The sequence below is a fragment of the Oncorhynchus clarkii genome, chromosome 21 (assembly GCF_045791955.1).
Source record: "Oncorhynchus clarkii lewisi isolate Uvic-CL-2024 chromosome 21, UVic_Ocla_1.0, whole genome shotgun sequence".
Taxonomy (NCBI): domain Eukaryota; kingdom Metazoa; phylum Chordata; class Actinopteri; order Salmoniformes; family Salmonidae; genus Oncorhynchus; species Oncorhynchus clarkii.
The window spans coordinates 25,563,982-25,585,790 of record NC_092167.1 but is presented as its reverse complement, the minus strand read 5'-3'; the positions used below and the strand labels follow the sequence as shown (position 1 = coordinate 25,585,790).

Genomic DNA, 21,809 nt, shown 5'->3' with positions numbered 1-21,809 from the left:
CGCTTGGGGTATGTCTATCAGTTTTGCACATCGAGAGACTGACATTTTTTCCCATTCCTCCTTGCAAAACAGCTCGAGCTTAGTGAGATTGGATGGAGAGCATTTGTGAACAGCAGTTTTCAGTTCTTTCCACAGATTCTCGATTGGATTCAGGTCTGGACTTTGACTTGGCCATTCTAACACCTGGATATGTTTATTTTTGAACCATTCCATTGTAGATTTTGCTTTATGTTTTGGATCATTGTCTTGTTGGAAGACAAATCTCTGTCCCAGTCTCAGGTCTTTTGCAGACTCCATCAGGTTTTCTTCCAGAATGGTCCTGTATTTGGCTCCATCCATCTTCCCATCAATTTTAACCATCTTCCCTGTCCCTGCTGAAGAAAAGCAGGCCCAAACCATGATGCTGCCACCACCATGTTTGACAGTGGGGATGGTGTGTTCAGAGTGATGAGCTGTGTTGCTTTTACACCAAACATAACGTTTTGCATTGTTGCCAAAAAGTTCAATTTTGGTTTCATCTGACCAGAGCACCTTCTTCCACATGTTTGGTGTGTCTCCCAGGTGGCTTGTGGCAAACTTTAAACGACACTTTTTATGGATATCTTTAAGAAATGGCTTTCTTCTTGCCACTCTTCCATAAAGGCCAGATTTGTGCAATATATAATATATATAATAATATACTGATTGTTGTCCTATGGACAGAGTCTCCAACCTCAGCTGTAGATTTCTGCAGTTCATCCAGAGTGATCATGGGCCTCTTGGCTGCATCTCTGATCAGTCTTCTCCTTGTATGAGCTGAAAGTTTAGAGGGACGGCCAGGTCTTGGTAGATTTGCAGTGGTCTGATACTCCTTCCATTTCAATATTATCGCTTGCACAGTGCTCCTTGGGATGTTTAAAGCTTGGGAAATCTTTTTGTATCCAAATCCGGCTTTAAACTTCTTCACAACAGTATCTCGGACCTGCCTGGTATGTTCCTTGTTCTTCATGATGTTCTCTGCGCTTTTAACGGACCTCTGAGACTATCACAGTGCAGGTGCATTTATACGGAGACTTTATTACACACAGGTGGATTGTATTTATCATCATTAGTCATTTAGGTCAACATTGGATCATTCAGAGATCCTCACTGAACTTCTGGAGAGAGTTTGCTGCACTGAAAGTAAAGGGGCTGAATAATTTTGCACGCCCAATTTTTCAATTTTTGATTTGTTAAAAAAGTTTGAAATATCCAATAAATGTCGTTCCACTTCATGATTGTGTCCCACTTGTTTTTGATTCTTCACAAAAAAATACAGCTTTATATCTTTATGTTTGAAGCCTGAAATGTGGCAAAAGGTTGCAAAGTTCAAGGGGGCCGAATACTTTCGCAAGGCACTGTAATTAATCAGCACGGGTGAGCTCACCATTGATCAAAATAATTGAGTAAAACACTTTCTAGAAATCGAAAGTAATCCAACGATGATTAGGAATGCATGATTTATCACTGGTACTTGAAAAACATGTAAATAAAACAGTACATATTTCAATAATTACCACACAAAATATTTTCTGATAGTGATTTATTGATACAAATGGCGCATGCAGGCAGTCAATCATGTAACCTCTGACTTCCACTCTGAGCCATTCAGTGTTGTTGTTTATGTATGTAAAATCCTAAACTGTAGGATGTCTTTCAAAATGAGACAACTCACAAATGCAAAATGTTCTGTGGTAGCTGGAAAACTGCCAGCCATTTCACCCCTCCTGGCCCTGCTGTTTGCTTTGATGAGTCCCAGTCTGGACGCTCCTTGCCATTTCCATCTGAGGCAGAGTGCTTCAAGATGTTTCTGACAGAGGAGCTGGTGGGAGACATAGTAGAGACCAATAGCTATGCATTGGAGCTACAGAAGAGAGCCAGGAGTGGAGGAGGGCAACCACAATTAGTGAAATGTATACCTTCCTGGTGACAGTCCTTCTCATGGGGATGAACTCCCTAAGAGAATACTGGAGCACAGATAAATAAATAAAAAGTGGCCAGTGTTCAATGACTATGTACATTGAGACTACTGCCCTATGGACGGTTTAACAGTCCGATGACCTGGAGATCGAGAGACTGATAAAAAGAATTTCTCTCAGCTTTGAGACCTGCAACAGGTCGTGGCTCAGGTGGCTGAAGTCCTTGATGATCTTCTTGGCCCTCCCGGGTGCTGTAGAATTACTGGAGGTCAGGTAGTTGTGCTGACCGCACCACCCTCTGGAGAGCCCTGCGGTTGCAGGCGGTGCAGTTGCTGTACCAGGAGATGATACAGCCCGACAGAATGCTCTCGATGGTGCATGTTAAAGGGCGTCGAAGAACATGGCTGACGTTTTACATTCTCCCAAGCAATTATGCAATTTTTATTTTTTTTTACTTATTGTGTACATAATGTTGCTGCTGCCGTCTCTTATGACCAAAAAGAACTTCTGGACATCAGAAAAGAAATTACTAACCCTGAAATATCCAATAAATGTCGTTCCACTTCATGATTGTGTCCCACTTGTTGTTGATTCTTCACAAAGAAATACAGTTTTATATCTTTATGTTTGAAGCCTGAAATGTGGCAAAAGGTCGCAAAGTTCAAGGGGGGCGAATACTTTCGCAAGGCACTGTATGTTCCGGGATTCATCCAATGACATTGAGGAATACACCACCTCAGTCATCGGCTTCATCAATAAGTGCGTCGATTACGTTGTCCCCACAGTGACTGTACGTACATATCCAGAAGCCATGGATTTCAGGCAACATCCACATCGAGCTAGAGCTGCTGCTTTCAAGGAGCGGGAGACTAATCCGGATGCTTATAAGAAATCCTGCTATGCCCTCATACAAACCATCAAACAAGCAAAACGTCAATACAGGATTGATATTGAATCTGCACCAGCTCTGACGCTCGTCAGATAAGGCAGGGCTTGAAAACTATTACGGACTACAAAGGGAAACCCAGATGCGAGCTGCCCAGTGACGTGAGCCTACCAGACGAGCTAAATGTCTTTTATGCTCGCTTGAGGCAAGCAAAACTGAAGCATGCGTGAGAGCACCAGCTGTTTTGGATGACTGTGTGATAACGCTCTTGGTAGACGATGTGAACAAAGCCTTTGAACAGGTCAACATTCACAAAGCCGCTGGGCCAGACAGATTACCAGGACGTGTACTCAAAGGATGCGCGGACCAACTGTCAAGCGTCTTCTTCTGACATTTTCAACTTCTCCCTGACCGAGTCTGTAATACCTACATGTTTCAAGCAGACCACCATAGTCCCTGTGCCGAAAGGAAGTGAAGGTAACCTGCCTAAATGATTACCGCCCCGTGGTACTCACATTGGTAGCCATGAAGTGCTTTGAAAGGCTGGTCATGGCTCACATCAAAAGCATCCTCCCGGACACCCTAGACCAACTCCAACTCGCTTACCGCCCCAACAGATCCACAGATGACCAATCTCAATCGCACTCCACACCGCTGTTTCTCACCTGGACAAAAGGAACATCTATGTGAGAATGCTATTCATTGACTACAGCTCAGCATTCAACACCATAGTGCCCTCAAAGCTCATCAATAAGCTAAGGAACCTGGAACTAAACATCTCCCTCTGCAACTGGATCCTGGACTTCCTGACGGGCTGCACCCAGATGGCAAGAGTAGGCAACAAAACGTCTGCCATGCTGATCCTCAACACTGGGGCCCCTCAGGGGTGTGTACTTAGTCCCCTCCTGTATTCCCTGTTCACCCATGACTGCTTGGCCTAACACGACTCCAACACCAACATTTAAGTTTGCAGATGACACAACAGTGGTAGGCCTGATCAGCGACAATGGTGTGAGAGCCTATAGAGAGGTGGTCAGAAAACTGGCAGTGTGGTGCCAGGACAACAACCTCTCCCTCAATGTGAGCAATACAAAGGAGCTGATAGTGGCCTACAGGAAAAGGCGGGCTGAACAGGCCCCATTAACATCGACGGGGCTGTAATGGAGAAGTTCAAGTTTCAAGTTCCTTGGTGTCCACATCACCAACGACCTACCATGGTCCAAACATACCAAGATAGTAATGAAGAGGGCACGACAAAACCTTTTCCCCCCTCAGGAGACTGAAAAGATTTGGCATGGGCCCCCAGATCCTCAAAAGGTTCTACAGCTGCACCATCGAGAGCATCCTGACCAGTTGCATCACCGCCTGGTATGGCAACTGCTCGGCATCTGACCATAAGGTGTTACAGACGGTAGTGCGAACTTCCTGCCACCCAGGACCTATATAATAGGCAGTGTCAGAGGAAAGCCCATAAAATTGTCAGAGACTCCAGTCACCCAGGTTAAAGACCGTTTTCTCTGCTACCGCACGGCAAGCGGTAACAGAGCATAAAGTCTAGGACCAAAATGCTCCTCCACAGCTTCTACCCCCAAGTCATTCGACTACTGAACAAGTCATAAAAACCAACACCGGACAATTTACATTGACACCCCCCCCCCCCCTCCCCTTGTACACTGCTGATACTCGCTGTTTGTTTATTACCTATGCATAGTCACTTCGCCCCCACCTACATTTGTAGATTACCTCAACTGGCCTGTACCCCTGCATACTGACTCAGTACCGGTGCCCCCTGTATATAGCCTCGTTATTGTTATTCTTATTGTGTTACTTTTTATTTTAGCCTACTTGGTAATATATTCTTGAACTGCAATGTTGGTTGAGGGCTCGTAAGTAAGCATTTCACGGTAAAGTCTACACTTGTTGTATTCGATGCATGTGACAAATATAGTTTGATCTGATCTGTAGAAGTTTGTGAGGGTCTAGGGGCCAAATTTATTTGGCGTGAAAGGACCATATCAGGTCCTCAGTGAGGTGCAGGAACTTAAAGCTTTTGACCAGTACCACTGCGGCCCGTCGATGTGGATGGGGGCGTGCTCTCTATGCTGTCTCCTGTAGTCTACGATCCTGCTCCTTCATTTTGTTGACGTTGAGGGAGAGGTTATTTTCCTGGCACCATTCCGCCAGGGCTCTCTCCACCTCCCTGTAGGCTGAAACGACCTTGCCCACTTCACCAAAACCTTCCCCTCCCCCTATTTTCCCCTCCCTCTCTCCTTGGGAAGATACGGTCCTTTGGTGTGGTTTCTCTAATGGACACGTTCAAACACTGGCCAAAACTTCAGGATGTGTTATGTAGGAGTGTGTGACAGAGAGGTGTGTGTGTGTGTGTGTGTGTGTGTGTGTGTGCGTGCACTCCACTGTAAATTCCCCAATTCCCAACTGTTCCTGAAAACATTGGTTCCTATTCACTAGATCCACTGTTCCATTTAAAGTAGAGGAGGAGGGAAGGAAAAGTATGACTATTTCACCCGGAGGTACCAGTAACACCGTGTGTGTGTATTGCGTCCTGTGGTACCAGTAACACCAGAGCACGAGAACGAGTCAGGAAAGGGGTGAAGGGAATCAGGAAAGGGGTGTCGGAACGGACAGAGCGAATTAAAGAATGCATGATATACAGCACAAAGAAGTTATTGTCAGTTTCTTTGTACCAGTGTATTTTTCGGCTGCGAAACTACCTCTAACTTCCTTCATACTGGACACAGACACATAAAAATGGTATCCGCAAGCTAATCTGACTCTGGGGAAGAAGATAAAGGGCATCATTGCCAAAATTAAAAAGGTATCCCTTTGACACTTGTCCTCGTATAGCAACTTGTAAAATATTGATTTGGGGCAACTAGTAAAGAGATTCTCAGTGAGTTAATGCATAAAGCAGCGCAATGTTACAACCGGTACAAATTTTACAACCATTAACACCTGGTTATCTACGACGGTAACATCAAACAAAAGCGTTCCATGTGGTTCTCTAGTCTATTAGGCCAATAATAAAGACTTTAAAACACTGCATCAGCCTAGATGTTTCACAAATAAGCAAAGTCATAAGATGCTAAATAAGACTATATAGATAAGATAGATTAAATAGATAAAACATCCTTACATCTGGAGGCAGAGTAGGACAAATACAACAGTATACCCAGAACTGGCCTTCCAACCTCTCTATTATACAGTGTTTTAATGTGGCAAGCTTACAGACCTAGTAGAAACAGCTTAGGGGGTTCAGAGATGGAAAGATAGAGATGGGAACATTTCATCTCTATCTCCAGTCATGACTACAAGTTCTTAGAAGCAGCAGGAGCAGACATTAACAAATGACAACAGTACACCACAATCATAGCCACAGACATTATGTACTTTCTGTATACCTAATAATAACAAACACACATTGGTGACTCCTATGTCTGATGCCACTCCATACGGGTTTTGTGTAGCCAGTAAGCTAGCAGGTTTAGCAAAGAATTGGCTTCTATCAGATGTAACCAGTGTCATTTAACCCCTAACCAACAGGATTATAGTAGAATCACACACACACACACACACACACACACACAAGAGAGACAATCCTATTTCTCAGGATACCACAGGAGGGTAAGAGATGAAGGATTATACAGTGTTACCAGTAAGGAAGGACACATGGTCAGTCAAATACCATGCAGCTCGTACTAAAACATGAGGCTCTACCCTTTCTAAGAGAATGGGGGATATCTCTCGGCTCTTTCTCCCACTCCCTTTCATTCTCCTCTATACCCCCCCCCCCTCTCTTGCTCAGAGAGGGGTGAATCTGGAAGACATGCACAACACACACTAGTGTTGCACGGTATACTGAAACCTCTGTACTTTTTAATACTAGAAAAATGTTCAACTATTCAGTACTAGAATGTGTTACTTTCAGTACTTCTGTCAAATGTGTCTGACTGATCAAGCCTGTCTAACAGCGCAGCGTACCCCTTATTATTGTGCGCACCGTGCCTGCTCCAATTACTCATTTCTAGCCTGCACTTGGAGTCTGGGCTGCATCGTGTTAGCGCCCCATGATGCACAGAAGTTAACACACTTGAATAATGCAACACGGCATGTAGCTAGCTACCTCCTGCTGAAGTAGCCCCCGATACATATTTGCACCGCATTACACAGTCAAAATATGGATTCATTTGTTTTATTAATGTAGTATGGAACCGTGGACTTAAAACAAAGGTTGGACTTATGGTAATGCAGAATGGGTATGATGAACGTATCATTTCTCTATTTAGGAAATATGGAACTTTGGACTATATGGGCGAAATATCAGGTTTTGATTTAGGGGACTGCGAGGATGAAAGGGAGCTGACTTTTTTCCCTTTAGGATTTTTTATGTATTAAATTTGAAGATTGTACCATTAGAAATACCAAAGTAATTTTTTTGTTTAACATGATAATGGCCTAATTGTAGAGGTCGGGAATATTATCACGTAAAAACTATTATATAGTGCGTCCCTTGCTCGCCGATGTGAATAGGAAGGATTAGCATTTAAGATTAATAAAATCAGGTCATATCACATTTTTTGTGCTAGACTAAAGGATTATATAATTAAAAACCAGCCTAGGTTCTCTATTGGAATAGGCCTACATGATCCTCAAATAATTGGTTTTATTACCGTTTTACATTTAAAAAATAAATATAAAAAATGTTAAGGATAATTATTCTTCCGATACACACCGGCAAATGGATGGATTAGGTATTCTCAACAGGGTTGTTGTCTCTAGTGTGTGGCATGCTGGTTAACACTGGGATAAAGGGATTAAAGTTAACAGTAGAACTAATACAATAATTGGCTTACGGAAGCACTTCTCTAAGCGAGAGAAAGGTATATTATATATTTCTATAAGCTATTTATGCTACCTTTTATATTCTTGATCCTAATGATATAGGCCTAGGTGTAAAACAGCTGAAGTGATAGAGCAACAACCCTGGAATAAAAAACTACATGTGTATGGGTGGAGACAGTGTTGGTTTTACAGATTTACTCGCTCTGGATTGTCAGTACTGCATGTGTTCTTGGCTGTCGTGCCGTGGCTGTGTCAGAGTCGATTGTGAGTTGATCTTGGGTATGCCTTCCCATAAGGGAGTGCCCGGGGTTGGCTTGCAGTCGGCTCTGGCACAGCCATGGCACGATACAACAGGATGTGATGCCTAAGAATAATTTTTACTTGCAGTCATTAGAATCTATGTTCCTTTTTCCTTCTTCCTGTTTTTGTCGGAATACAACAGGATATAATGAGGACTACATGAAATATGTCTTGCATGTAATGGACATTAAAAAAGGTCTGGTCTTGCGATATATTTCTGAAGTTCCCTTCATTTAAAAAAAATAATAAAAAAGTCAAACCATTGAATCCAATGAACTATGCAGGCTGGGCTGACATGCTTACAGCCTTGCTAGGACTTTCAAATATGACCATTCATTTATAAGATTGTGCTGTTTTTATTTCTATTAATATGATCTATTATTGTTACTATTTACTTTTTTCTGACTGTTTTCCATGTTTTGGTTAGTTCTCTTAAGCATCTTCAGATATTCAAACATTCAAACACTTCAAACATTGGTTGTGGTAAGTATAATTGAAACGTGGGTACCATTATGGTAAGTGGGGAAATGAGTATAGCAAGTTATAATTGTAATGGCTTAGCAGATCATAAAAAAATAATACATTTTTACATGGCTAAAAGATAAAGAACATAATATATACTGTTTACAAGGAACAAATTCTACACATATAGAAAAATGACTGGGAGGGAGAAATATATTTTTATCATGGGCAAAGAAAAACATATGTTTTCTTTTCAGTCTCCTCCAGTTCTACTGAATGATGTTAACTGTAAGGATTTATTTCCTAATAACAATAATGTCAAATTTACACATTTACAGAAAGACCTGTGTAAAGGCCAACTTACAGAAGAGGAACTTTGAGGCAATAAAATCTTTTCAGTCTGGAAAAACACCAGGGCATGATGGTATACCAGTAGAGGTATATCAGACCTTTTTTGATGTACTCAAAGATCCATTATTAGCATGTTTTAATTACTCTTATACAAATGGTAGACTTTCAGGTACTCAACAAGTAGGTCTGATTTCATTACTACTAAAACAGGACCCAGGTGGTAAGTCCATTTAAAAAACTAGGAGGCCTCTTACTCTTCAATGTTGTGATGCGAAAATCCTGGCGAAATGCATAGCACATAGAATAAAATAAAAAAAGGTTTTACCGGATATTGATCATCCTGGTCAAACAGGTTTTTTACATGGACGACATATTGGAGATAATATGACAATTACTTAAAACAATTGAACACTATGAAACATTGAAGATACCAGGCGTGGTCCACATAGCGGATTTTGAAAAGGCTATGATAAAGGTACGACTAGAATTTATATATACAGTGCCTTGCGAAAGTATTCGGCCCCCTTGAACTTTGCGACCTTTTGCCACATTTCAGGCTTCAAACATAAAGATATAAAACTGTATTTTTTTGTGAAGAATCAACAACAAGTGGGACACAATCATGAAGTGGAACGACATTTATTGGATATTTCAAACTTTTTTAACAAATCAAAAACTGAAAAATTGGGCGTGCAAGATTATTCAGCCCCTTTACTTTCAGTGCAGCAAACTCTCTCCAGAAGTTCAGTGAGGATCTCTGAATGATCCAATGTTGACCTAAATGACTAATGATGATAACTACAATCCACCTGTGTGTAATCAAGTCTCCGTATAAATGCACCTGCACTGTGATAGTCTCAGAGGTGCGCAGAGAGCATCATGAAGAACAAGGAACACACCAGGCAGGTCCGAGATACTGTTGTGAAGAAGTTTAAAGCCGGATTTGGATACAAAAAGATTTCCCAAGCTTTAAACATCCCAAGGAGCACTGTGCAAGCGATAATATTGAAATGGAAGGAGTATCAGACCACTGCAAATCTACCAAGACCTGGCCGTACCTCTAAACTTTCAGCTCATACAAGGAGAAGACTGATCAGAGATGCAGCCAAGAGGCCCATGATCACTCTGGATGAACTGCAGAGATATACAGCTGAGGTGGGAGACTCTGTCCATAGGACAACAATCAGTCGTATATTGCACAAATCTGGTCTTTATGGAAGAGTGGCAAGAAAGCCATTTCTTAAAGATATCCATAAAAAGTGTTGTTTAAAGTTTGCCACAAGCCACCTGGGAGACACACCAAACATGTGGAAGAAGGTGCTCTGGTCAGATGAAACCAAAATTGAACTTTTTGGCAACAATGCAAAACGTTATGTTTGGCGTAAAAGCAACACAGCTCATCACACTGAACACACCATCCCCACTGTCAAACATGGTGGTGGCAGCATCATGGTTTGGGCCTGCTTTTCTTCAGCAGGGACAGGGAAGATGGTTAAAATTGATGGGAAGATGGATGGAGCCAAATACAGGACCATTCTGGAAGAAAACCTGATGGAGTCTGCAAAAGACCTGAGACTGGGACGGAGATTTGTCTTCCAACAAGACAATGATCCAAAACATAAAGCAAAATCTACAATGGAATGGTTCAAAAATAAACATATCCAGGTGTTAGAATGGCCAAGTCAAAGTCCAGACCTGAATCCAATCGAGAATCTGTGGAAAGAACTGAAAACTGCTGTTCACAAATGCTCTCCATCCAACCTCACTGAGCTCGAGCTGTTTTGCAAGGAGGAATGGGAAAAAATGTCAGTCTCTCGATGTGCAAAACTGATATAGACATACCCCAAGCGACTTACAGCTGTAATCGCAGCAAAAGGTGGCGCTACAAAGGGGGCTGAATAATTTTGCACGCCCAATTTTTCAGTTTTTGATTTGTTAAAAAAGTTTGAAATATCCAATAAATGTCGTTCCACTTCATGATTGTGTCCCACTTGTTGTTGATTCTTCACAAAAAATACAGTTTTATATCTTTATGTTTGAAGCCTGGAATGTGGCAAAAGGTCGCAAAGTTCAAGGGGGCCGAATACTTTCGCAAGGCACTGTAAATGCCTGGATTACTTACTTAACTTCTTGGTGACATGGGGCAGTATTTTCAAGTCCGGATGAAATGCATGACCAAATTCAACTGCCTGCTACTCATCCCCAGAAGATAAGATATGCATATTAATAGTAGATTTGGATAGAAAACACTGAAGTTTCTAAAACTGTTTGAATCATGTCTGTGAGTATAACAGAACTTATGTAGCAGGCGAAAACCAGAGGAAAAAACATTCAGATTTTCTTTTTTCAATTAGTTTTCATTGGGAATCCAGATTTCCTACCGCTTCCACTGAATGTAACCAGTGTTTAGAAATTGGTTGAGGTTTTTCCTTTGTGTAATGAAGAAGAAGCCCTGTTCAAAATGAGGGTAACTTCAAGTGTACTGTTTGTTAGAGGCGCGTGACCAGAAAGGTAGCGTCAGTTTGTTTTCTTCCTGTATTGAACACAGATCATCCAGTCTTCAATTTTATTGATTATTTACTTTAAAAAATACCTAAAGTTATATTACAAAAGTCGTTTGAAATGTTTTGGCTATGTTTACAGGTAACTTTTGAGATATTTTGTAGTCACGTTGCGCAAGTTGGAACCGGTGTTTTTTTGGATCAAACGCGCCAAATAAATTGACATTTTGGATACATAGACAGAATTAATCGAACAAAAGGACCATTTGTGATGTTTATGGGACATATTGGAGTGCCAACAAAAGAAGCTCGTCAAAGGTAAGGCATGATTTATATTTTTATTTCTGTGTTTTGTGTTTTAACCTCTCTGGGATATGTGGGACGCCTGCAGGGTTGAAATATGTTATCTCTTGTGTTTACGGAGGTACTATCCTCAGGTAATAGCATCGTTGACTTTCGCCTTTTTGAAATCTGACATGTTGGCTGGATTCCCAACACGTGTAGATTTAATTTGGTATCTTACATGTGTGATTTCATGAAAGTTTGATGTTTATAGTCATTTATTTGAATTTGGCGCTCTGCATTTTCTCTGGCTTTTGGCCAGATGGGACGCTAGCGTCCCACATATCCCAGAGAGGTTAATCTCTTATACAATGGGTTAAAGTTATGTACAGTGCCTTGCGAAAGTATTCGGCCCCCTTGAACTTTGCGACCTTTTGCCACATTTCAGGCTTCAAACATAAAGATATAAAACTGTATTTTTTTGTGAAGAATCAACAACAAGTGGGACACAATCATGAAGTGGAACGACATTTATTGGATATTTCAAACTTTTTTAACAAATCAAAAACTGAAAAATTGGGCGTGCAAAATTATTCAGCCCCCTTAAGTTAATACTTTGTAGCACCACCTTTTGCTGCGATTACAGCTGTAAGTCGCTTGGGGTATGTCTCTATCAGTTTTGCACATCGAGAGACTGAATTTTTTTCCCATTCCTCCTTGCAAAACAGCTCGAGCTCAGTGAGGTTGGATGGAGAGCATTTGTGAACAGCAGTTTTCAGTTCTTTCCACAGATTCTCGATTGGATTCAGGTCTGGACTTTGACTTGGCCATTCTAACACCTGATTATGTTTATTTTTGAACCATTCCATTGTAGATTTTGCTTTATGTTTTGGATCATTGTCTTGTTGGAAGACAAATCTCCGTCCCAGTCTCAGGTCTTTTGCAGACTCCATCAGGTTTTCTTCCAGAATGGTCCTGTATTTGGCTCCATCCATCTTCCCATCAATTTTAACCATCTTCCCTGTCCCTGCTGAAGAAAAGCAGGCCCAAACCATGATGCTGCCACCACCATGTTTGACAGTGGGGATGGTGTGTTCAGCTGTGTTGCTTTTACGCCAAACATAACGTTTTGCATTGTTGCCAAAAAGTTCCATTTTGGTTTCATCTGACCAGAGCACCTTCTTCCACATGTTTGGTGTGTCTCCCAGGTGGCTTGTGGCAAACTTTAAACGACACTTTTTATGGATATCTTTAAGAAATGGCTTTCTTCTTGCCACTCTTCCATAAAGGCCAGATTTGTGCATTGTTGTCCTATGGACAGAGTCTCCCACCTCAGCTGTAGATCTCTGCAGTTCATCCAGAGTGATCATGGGCCTCTTGGCTGCATCTCTGATCAGTCTTCTCCTTGTATGAGCTAAAAGTTTAGAGGGACGGCCAGGTCTTGGTAGATTTGCAGTGGTCTGATACTCCTTCCATTTCAATATTATCGCTTGCACAGTGCTCCTTGGATGTTTAAAGTTTGGGAAATCTTTTTGTATCCAAATCCGGCTTTAAACTTCTTCACAGCAGTATCTCGGACCTGCCTGGTGTGTTCCTTGTTCTTCATGATGCTCTCTGCGCTTTTAACGGACCTCTGAGACTATCACAGTGCAGGTGCATTTATACGGAGACTTGATTACACACAGGTGGATTGTATTTATCATCATTAGTCATTTAGGTCAACATTGGATCATTCAGAGATCCTCACTGAACTTCTGGAGTTTGCTGCACTGAAAGTAAAGGGGCTGAATAATTTTGCACGTCCAATTTTTCAGTTTTTGATTTGTTAAAAAAGTTTGAAATATCCAATAAATGTCGTTCCACTTCATGATTGTGTCCCACTTGTTGTTGATTCTTCACAAAAAAATACAGTTTTATATCTTTATGTTTGAAGCCTGAAATGTGGCAAAAGGTCGCAAAGTTCAAGGGGGCCGAATACTTTCGCAAGGCACTGTACAGCAACCCTAGATGTAAAATAGTAAATAATGGTTACTTCTCAGAAAGTATTGAGCTTTTAAGCGGAGTAAAACAAGGCTGTCAGGTTGTCTCCATATCTATGTATTATGGCCATTTAATTGCTAGCTATTAAAATTAGATCCAACAAGAAAGTCAAGGGGTTAGAAATCCAGAGGATAAAAACAAGTGTCAATGTATGCCGATGACTCTAGTTTTTTCTTAAGTCCGCAATCTGGATCCCTGTACAGTCTCACTGAAGAACTTGATCACTTTTCTAGCCTCTCTGGAATAAAACCTAATTATGACAAGTGAACCATATTAAGTATTGGATTGTTTACACTACCTTGTACTTTACCAATATAATGGGCAGATAGTGAAGTAGACATACTTGGTATTCACATCTCAAAAAATATAAATTAACTTACCACAATTTCAATATAAAGTCAGCAAAAACTGATAAGATTCTGCAACCATGGAGAGGAAAATACTTGTCTATTTATGGGGGGGATTCACACTGATTAACACTTTGATCCTATCACAGTTCACTTACTTACTAATTGCACTGCCTACTTCAGATGACTCGTTTTTTAAAATCATATGAGCAAAAAATATTTATTTTTATTTGGAATGCTAAGCCAGACAAAATTAAAACGTGCCTATTTATATAATGAATAGGAGTTTGAGGGGCTAAAATTATTAAATATTAAAGCTTTAAACCCCTCACTAAAAGCTTCATTCATACATACATTATACTTAAACCCAAAAGTATTATTCAGTAGATTATTAAGGCAGGCTTATCCTTTGTTCAAAAATTGCCTTTTTGCCTTCATACATATTACAACTTCTCATATGTGGAAAAAAAATATTTCAAGTATCACCCTTTCTTAAAAAAGCCATACAAAGCTGGTTACAATTTAAGTTTTATCCCACAGAAAAAAATCTAACAAATAATACAACAAATGTTATGGTTAGAGTCCAATATACTAATTAATAAAAAATAAAAATATTCTTTATGTGGAAAAAAAAGTTTTAAATGATATTCATTTTTTGTCATTTTTTTCACCTTTATTTAACCAGGTAGGCTAGTTGAGAACAAGTTCTCATTTGCAACTGCGACCTGGCAAGATAAAGCATAGCAATTCGATACATACAACAACACAGAGTTACACATGGAATAAACAAAACATACAACCAATAAAACAGTAGAAAATAAGTCTATATACAATGTGAGCAAATTAGGTGAGATAAGGGAGGTAAAGACAAAAAAAGGCCATGGTGGCAAGGTAAATACAATATAGCAAGTAAAACACTGGGATGGTAGATTTGCAGTGGAAGAATGTGCAAAGTAGAAATATAAATAATGGGGTGCAAAGGAGCAAAATAAATAAATACAGTAGGGGAAGAGGTAGTTGTTTGGGCTAAATTATAGATAGGCTATGTACAGGTAGAGTATTCTGTGAGCTGCTCTGACAGCTGGTGCTTAAAGCTAGTGAGGGAGATAAGTGTTTCCAGTTTCAGAGATTTTTGCAGTTCGTTCCAGTCATTGGCAGCAGAGAACTGGAAGGAAAGATGACCAAAGGAGGAATTGGCTTTGGGGGTGACCAGTGAGATATACCTGCTGGAGCGCTATGGTGACCAGTGAGCCGAGATAAGGCGGGGCTTTACCTAGCAGAGACTTGTAGATAACCTGTAGCCAGTGGGTTTGGCGACGCGTATGAAGCGAGGGCCAACCAACGAGAGCGTACAGGTCGCAATGGTGGGTAGTGTATGGGGCTTTGGTGACAAAACGGATGGCACTGTGATAGACTGCATCCAGTTTGTTGAGTAGAGTGTTGGAGGCTATTTTATAGATGACATCACTGAAGTCGAGGATCGGTAGGATGGTCAGTTTTACGAGGGTGTTTGGCAGCATGAGTGAAGGATGCTTTGTTGCGATATAGGAAGCCAATTCTAGATTGGAGATGCTTAATGTGAGTCTGGAAGGAGAGTTTACAGTCTAACCAGACACCCAGGTATTTGTAGTTGTCCACGTATTCTAAGTCAGAGCCGTCCAGAGTAGTGATGCTTGACGGGCGAGCAGGTGCGGGCAGTGATCTGTTGAATAGCATGCATTTGGTTTTACTTGCGTTTAAGAGCAGTTGGAGGCCACGGAAGGAGAGTTGTATGGCATTGAAGCTCGTCTGGAGGTTAGTTAACACATTGTCCAAAGAGGGGCCAGAAGTATACAGAATGGTGTCGTCTGCGTAGAGGTGTACCAGAGAATCACCAGCAGCAAGAGCAACATCATTGACGTATACAGAGAAGAGAGTCAGCTACATGTATTGAACCCCATAGAGACTGCCAGAGGTCCCCCATATGGAACCCCATAGAGACTGCCAGAGGTCCGGACTACCACCCCTCCAATTTGACACACTGAACTCTATCAGAGAAGTAGTTGGTAAACCAGGCGAGGCAATCATTTGAGAAACCAAGGCTGTCGAGTCTGCCAATAAGAATGTGGTGATTGACAGATTCGAAAGCCTTGGCCAGGTCGATGAATTTGGCTGCGCAGTAATGTTTATCGATTGCGGTTATGATGTCGTTTAGGACCTTGAGCGTGGCTGAGGTGCACCCATGACCAGCTCTGAAACCAGATTGCATAGCGGAGAAGGTACGGTGGGATTCGAAATGGTCGGTAATCTGTTTGTTAATTTGGCTTTCGAAGACCTTAGAAAGGCAGGGTAGGATAGATATAGGTTTGTAGCAGTTTGGGTCTAGAGTGTTACCCCCTTTTTAAAGGGAGGGATGATCGCGGCAGCTTCCAATCTTTGGGAATATGAAAGAGAGGTTGGCTACATACAACAATTAAAGTGGATTTACATCTGGTAACGTATTTACGGTATTTATAGGTAACAATCTACTAGAGGTCGACCGATTATGATTTTTCAACGCCGATACCGATTATTGGAGGACCAAAAAAGCCGATACCGATTAATCGGCTGATTTTTTGTTGTTGTTGTAATAATGACAATTACAACAATACTGAATTAACACTTATTTTAACTTAATATAATACATCAATAAAAATCTATTTAGCCTCAAATAAATAATGAAACATATTCAATTTGGTTTAAATAATGCAAAAACAAAGTGTTGGAGAAGTAAAAGTGCAATATGTTCCATGTAAAAAAGCAAACATTTGAGTTCCTTGCTCAGAACATGAGAACATATATGAAAGTTGGTGGTTCCTTTTAACATGAGAAAATATTCAAGGTAAGAGGTTTTAGGTTGTAGTTAATATAGTATTTATAGGACTATTTCTCTCTATACCATTTGTATTTCATATACCTTTGACTATTGGATGTTCTTACAGTCACTATAGTATTGCCAGTGTAACAGTATAGCTTCCGTCCCTCACCTCGCCCCAACCTGGGCTCGAACCAGGAACACATCGACAACAGCCACCATCAAAGCAGTGTTACCCATCGCTCCACAAAAGCTGCAGCCCTTGCAGAGCAAGGGGAATAACTACTCCAAGTCTCAGAGCGAGTGACGTTTGAAACGCTATTAGCGCACACCCAGCTAACTAGCTAGCCATTTCACATCGGTTACACCAGCCATTAGGCTGATAGGCTTGAAGTCATAAACAGCGCTCTGCTTGCGAAGAGCTGCTGGCAAAACGCACGAAAGTGCTGTTTGAATGAATGCTTACGAGCCTGCTGCTGCCTACCATTGCTCAGTCAGACTACTCTATCAAATCATAGACTTAATTATAACATAACACACAGAAATACAAGCCTTTGGTCATTAATATGGTCGAATCCAGAAACTATCATTTCAAAAACAAAACGTTTATTATTTCAGTGAAATACAGAACCATTCGGTATTTTATCTAATGGGTGGCATCCCCAAGTGTAAATATTCTTGTTACATTGCACAACCTTCAATGTTATGTCATAATTACGTAACTTTCTGGCAAATTAGTTCGCAATGAGCCAGGCTGCCCAAACTGTTGCTTATACCCTGACATTGCGTGCAATGAACGCAAGAGAAATGACACAATTTCACCTGGTTAATATTGCCTGCTAACCTGGATTTATTTTAGCTAAATATGCAGGTTTAAAAATATATACTTCTGTGTATTGATTTTAAGAAAGGCATTGGTGTTTATGGTTAGGTACAGTCGTCCAACGATTGTGCTTTTTTCGCAAATGCGCTTTTGTTAAATCATCCCCCAGTATTGCATCGATTATAGCAGGACACGCTAGATAAACGAGTAATATCATCAACCATGTGTCGTTATAACTAGTGATTATGATTGATTGATTGTTTTTTAATAAGATAAGTTTAATGCTAGCTAGCATCTTACCTTGGCTTCTACTGCATTCACGTAACAGGCAGGCTCCTCGTGGAGTGCAATGAGAGGCAGGTGGTTAGAGCGTTGGACTAGTTAACTATAAGGTTGCAAGATTGGATCCCCCAAGCTGACAAGGTGAAAATCTGTCGTTCTGCCCATGAACAAGGCAGTTAACCCACCGTTCCTAGGCAGTCATTGAAAATAAGAATGTGTTCTTAACTGACTTGCCTAGTTAAATAAAGGTATATAAAAATAATAATAAATAGGCAAAATCGGCGCCCAAAAATACCAATTTCCGATTGTTATGAAAACTTGAAATCGGCCCTAATTAATCGGCCATTCCGATTAATCAGTCGACCTCTACATTCTACCATCTACAGGATTTATGGGTCCCTAATCTGTACTATATAGAAATGCATAATTATGGATATGAATATCATTATATTCATGGTGATGCATCCTGAATAGGTACACAAAGGTAGCATATGCAATAACCTTTTTCATATTTGGGTATAATTGTACACACTGGCTATTATTGTAATGAGCTCCGCACCCAAACAAGACCACATTTGGTTGGCCCGGTCCAGACCAAATCTGAAACAATTATAGATGTCTGTGTTTCACAACTTTGGACAGTACAGCACAGCAGAGTTCCATATTGTACAGTAAAATAGATATGTTCAGTACTGTACTCTACTCCAGTGTGCTCTACTGTACTGAACTCTACAGTACTATTTTCTGTACTGTTGTCTACTGTACTGTACAAACTTGTGAAACATAGACATCTAGGATTGGTTCGGATTTGGTCCAGCCAGGGAGTCTGACCATGTCTTGGCTTTGACGAAAGACCACAGAAAGAGAGAAAAAATGTTTTTTGTTGAGCTGAACATAACAGTATGCCAGTGGAAGGGAGGACAGTAGCAGGTGACCTAACTGTGGTTTATGACTACTATGATTTTCCATTGTAATTCAATTGCAATAATTCTGATTTAGTTACAGAATTATGGGTTTTAAATCACTTAATACATTCATAAACAAACTTGATATCAGTAAAAACACTAACTAAATTAGTAGGTATACCTTTACTTGCTACTTCGGTGAATGTGAACTTTCGTTATCCCCCCATGAGGGAGAGAAATTATCTTAATAAAATGTGGGTTTTTGGTATTGGAATTACACGGCAATGTCTGTTCAATTTAATAGAGTCAAAATAATTTCTCTAAAACTAAATATAAAAGTGTTCATATTAGTTGGCAGGGGTCTTTACTTCAACAACATGATTGTGTTTTGATGAATTTATAATCCTGTGTAAGACTGTTTCTGGTAGATGTTGACCAGAAATCAATGACTTTGCTTATTCCTATTTTTTAGTTTGGAGAATGGCTTAAAAAAGGTATATACCTTAATAAAAATAAATAAAACTCAGCTTTGACAGCTAATTTGAAATGCTCCTATGCACTTCACATGTTGGTGCTTATGGGTCCTTTTAGATGGAAATGCCCAGTAGTGACCACTGCAAGCTATACTATGTATTCTTATTTCTATATAGTCACAAGAATGATCTAAATTTCAAAGGACTTTGATGGAACATTGATGAATTAAAGGCAAAGAAGTTGAAACAAAATATCCAACCATGCAGTTCTACTGACTGGACATGTTACTCTCACACAGTCACAAACCACAAATTATGTAGCCTAACAAATGTACATTGCGTTGGCCTTGTGGGCGGTCAGTCTAACAGTAAAAACTCAACTTAAACGTATCCCACGACAACAAAGCGCGTGCGAGAGTTCTGAAAACAAATCACGACTCACTTTAGTGATGATGAGCGGTTCTCCGTGCTCGAGACCTCCTTTCAGCGTGAACCCCCAAGGCGTGCCTCCGTTTAACTGGACTGGGATATGGTTAAACGACACGAGCTGCTCAACAGTCTCCATTCTAGATATATTTTAACGTTATTATACTTGCGGTAACCGACCGAGCGGAGTGGAAAGGAGTCACTTTTCTACCTGCGCTGTTTTAGAACTCGGTCTCCATCACTACTAGCCAATGGGTCCTACCATTCCATTGCAATAAAGCAACAAATCGAACAGAGACATTAGTGATACATACAGATTGGGGGAGGGCTAAAAAAAAGTTCAGGCAGTAGCGTTAGTGTTCCACTCTCCGCGGGGTGGTGAAAACGGATGTTTCCGGTTCTCAGAGCTACAGCAGTTTCCCCTGAAAAAACAGTTGTGAGTACTCTGCTCAGGCGTCTTTTTACGCCTCGCTACGTTAGTATTCTTCCAAAACCAAAACTTCTGACACAGTAGGAAGAAGTTTTCCCAGTCCCCCAATTTCAAAACTAGTTTGAAATTCATAGATAGTCATGGTAGAATTTAAACTGTGATTGAGGAAAGAGTACACACTACACAATTTAGCATGTGTGGTAACAGATAAAATCTTCATCTAATTTTATTCCTCCATACACATTTTGCAGATGTTCAAATCACATTTTATTGGTCACATAGATGTGTTTATGTGAGTGCGAGTGTAGCAAAATGCTGTGTTTCAGCTCCAACAGTGCAGTAATATCTTAACAATTTCACAACAAACACACACACACATCTAAGTAAAGGAATGGAATTAAGAATATAGAAATATATGGACAAGCAATATCAGAGTGACATAGACTAAGATACAGTAGAATGGAATACGGTAAATACATATGATATGAGAAATGCAAAATATGTAAACATTATTAAAGTGGCCAGTGATTTCAAGTCTGTATATAGGCAGCAGCCTCTAATGTGCTAGTGATGGCTATTTAACAGTCTGATGGCACCTGTTCTGACCTCGCCTTCTGGATGATAGAACAGGCAGTGGCTTGGGTGGTTGTTTCCTTGATGATCTTTTTGGCCTTCCTGTGACATCGGGTGCTGTAGGTGTCCTGGAGGTAGTTTGCCCCCTGGTAATGCATTGGGCAGACCGCACCACCCTCTGGAGAGCCCTGCGGGTGCGAGCGGTGCAGTTGACGTACCAGGCGGTGATACAATCCGACAGGATGCTCTCAATTGTGCATCTGTAGAAGTTTGTGAGGGTTTTAGGTGCCAAGATAAGGTGCTGTTGGCTGTTGCACCTTCTTCACCACACTGTCTGTGTGGGTGGACCATTTCAGTTTGTCAGTGATGTGTATGCCGAGGAACTTGAAGCTTTCCACCTTCTCCACTGCGGTCCCGTCGATGTGGATAGGGGGGTGGTGTTTCCTGAAGTCCACAATCAGCTCCTTTGTTTTCTTGACATTAAGTGAGAGGTTATTTTCCTGGCACCACACTCCGAGTGCTCACCACCTCCCTGTAGGCTGTCTCATCATTGTTGGTCATCAGGCCTACTACTGTTGTGTGGTCTGCAAACCTGATTGAGTTGCAGGCATGCATGGCCACGCAGTCATGGGTGAACAATGAGTACAAGGAGGGGGCTGAGCACGCACCCAAGTGTTGGGGATCAACAAAGTGGAGGTGTTGTTTCCTACCTTGACCACCTGGGGCCGGCCCGTCAGGAAGTCCAGGAACCAGTTTTACAGGGCGGGGGTCAGACCCAGGGCCTCGAGCTTAATGATGAGCTTGGAGGGTACCACGGTATTGAATTCTGAGCTATAGTCAATGAACAGCATTACTATATAGGTGTTCCTCTTGTCCAGATGGGATAGGGTTAGGGCTATGGCATCGTCTGTGGATCTATTGTGGTAAGCAAATTGAAGTGAGTCTAGGGTGTCAGGTAAGGTAGAGGTGATATGATCCCTGACCCGTCTCTTAATTTGATTGCTTTTCTGATTTGTGACCAAGCTACTTGATGCTAAGTGTACATAATGTTTTGTCGAGCGATCGATAAAACGCTTGGATTGCTTTCGCTGTAAAGCA

General features: G+C 41.0%; 1 protein-coding gene across 1 annotated transcript in view; it reads right to left on the bottom strand.

The window, feature by feature from the left end:
• Positions 1-20,254, bottom strand: part of LOC139378792 (protein Shroom4-like) — a 90,458-nt gene extending 70,204 nt beyond the window's left edge. The window contains exon 1 of the mRNA XM_071121293.1: positions 19,725-20,254. Coding sequence (XP_070977394.1) covers positions 19,725-19,847 — 123 coding nt within the window. The 5' untranslated portion in view covers positions 19,848-20,254. The remainder of the gene's footprint in view (positions 1-19,724) is intronic.
• Positions 20,255-21,809: the final 1,555 nt, after the last annotated feature.